Source organism: Morone saxatilis, unplaced genomic scaffold (assembly GCF_004916995.1).
Source record: "Morone saxatilis isolate NCDOM2014 unplaced genomic scaffold, NCSU_SB_2.0 Contig22, whole genome shotgun sequence".
In the NCBI taxonomy this organism is placed as follows: Eukaryota; Metazoa; Chordata; class Actinopteri; family Moronidae; genus Morone; species Morone saxatilis.
The window spans coordinates 21,172,623-21,173,196 of NW_023339785.1; the positions used below are offsets into that span (position 1 = coordinate 21,172,623).

Here is a 574-nt window from a genome sequence, read left to right on the forward strand (position 1 = left end):
AATATTTATAGGTATGTTTTTATCATTACAATGGGGCTTTTATATCTACAGATGTGGGTCACCTTCCACGGAGGCCGCCAGGTTGAACCACCATGTTTCTACAGTAGCCCAGAACAGACAAACCAAACACTGGCTCTAGATCGGGCTGTTCGCATTTTTTGGGGGGGGCAACCGTACTTTCTTCGTCTCACATGGAAGGGTGAAGCGAGGGAGTTGTAATCTGAAACTACACCACTAAATCCCACACACTGGTTCTTTAAAAAATAAAAATAAAAACTGCATCAATACAGCAGATCTTAAGTGATACAGGGAGTGGAAAAGTAAAATAATAGATTACACAGTAGCTCTTGAGGCGAATGAAGTCCACTGTCATTGGGATAGAGCGGTCACTGTTCCTGTTCAGGGCCTTGATGTAGTCCAGCAGGTCGGCAAAGAACTTGTAACCCCCTTTGAGCACACATAGGGCCACAATGTGGTGCCCACCCATTTCCCTCATGATTTCTCTGGCCAGTCTCTCTGTCCTGGGGTCACATGGAAGGGAGAAACAGATAGAGGAAGAGAGGGAGAGAGAGAG

General features: G+C 45.8%; 1 protein-coding gene across 1 annotated transcript in view; it reads right to left on the bottom strand.

Moving 5' to 3' along the window:
* Window positions 1–574, bottom strand: part of hprt1 (hypoxanthine phosphoribosyltransferase 1) — a 6,529-nt gene that overhangs the window by 3,430 nt on the left and 2,525 nt on the right. Inside the window, exon 3 of the mRNA XM_035669528.1 lies at window positions 338–521. Coding sequence (XP_035525421.1) covers window positions 338–521 — 184 coding nt within the window. The remainder of the gene's footprint in view (window positions 1–337; window positions 522–574) is intronic.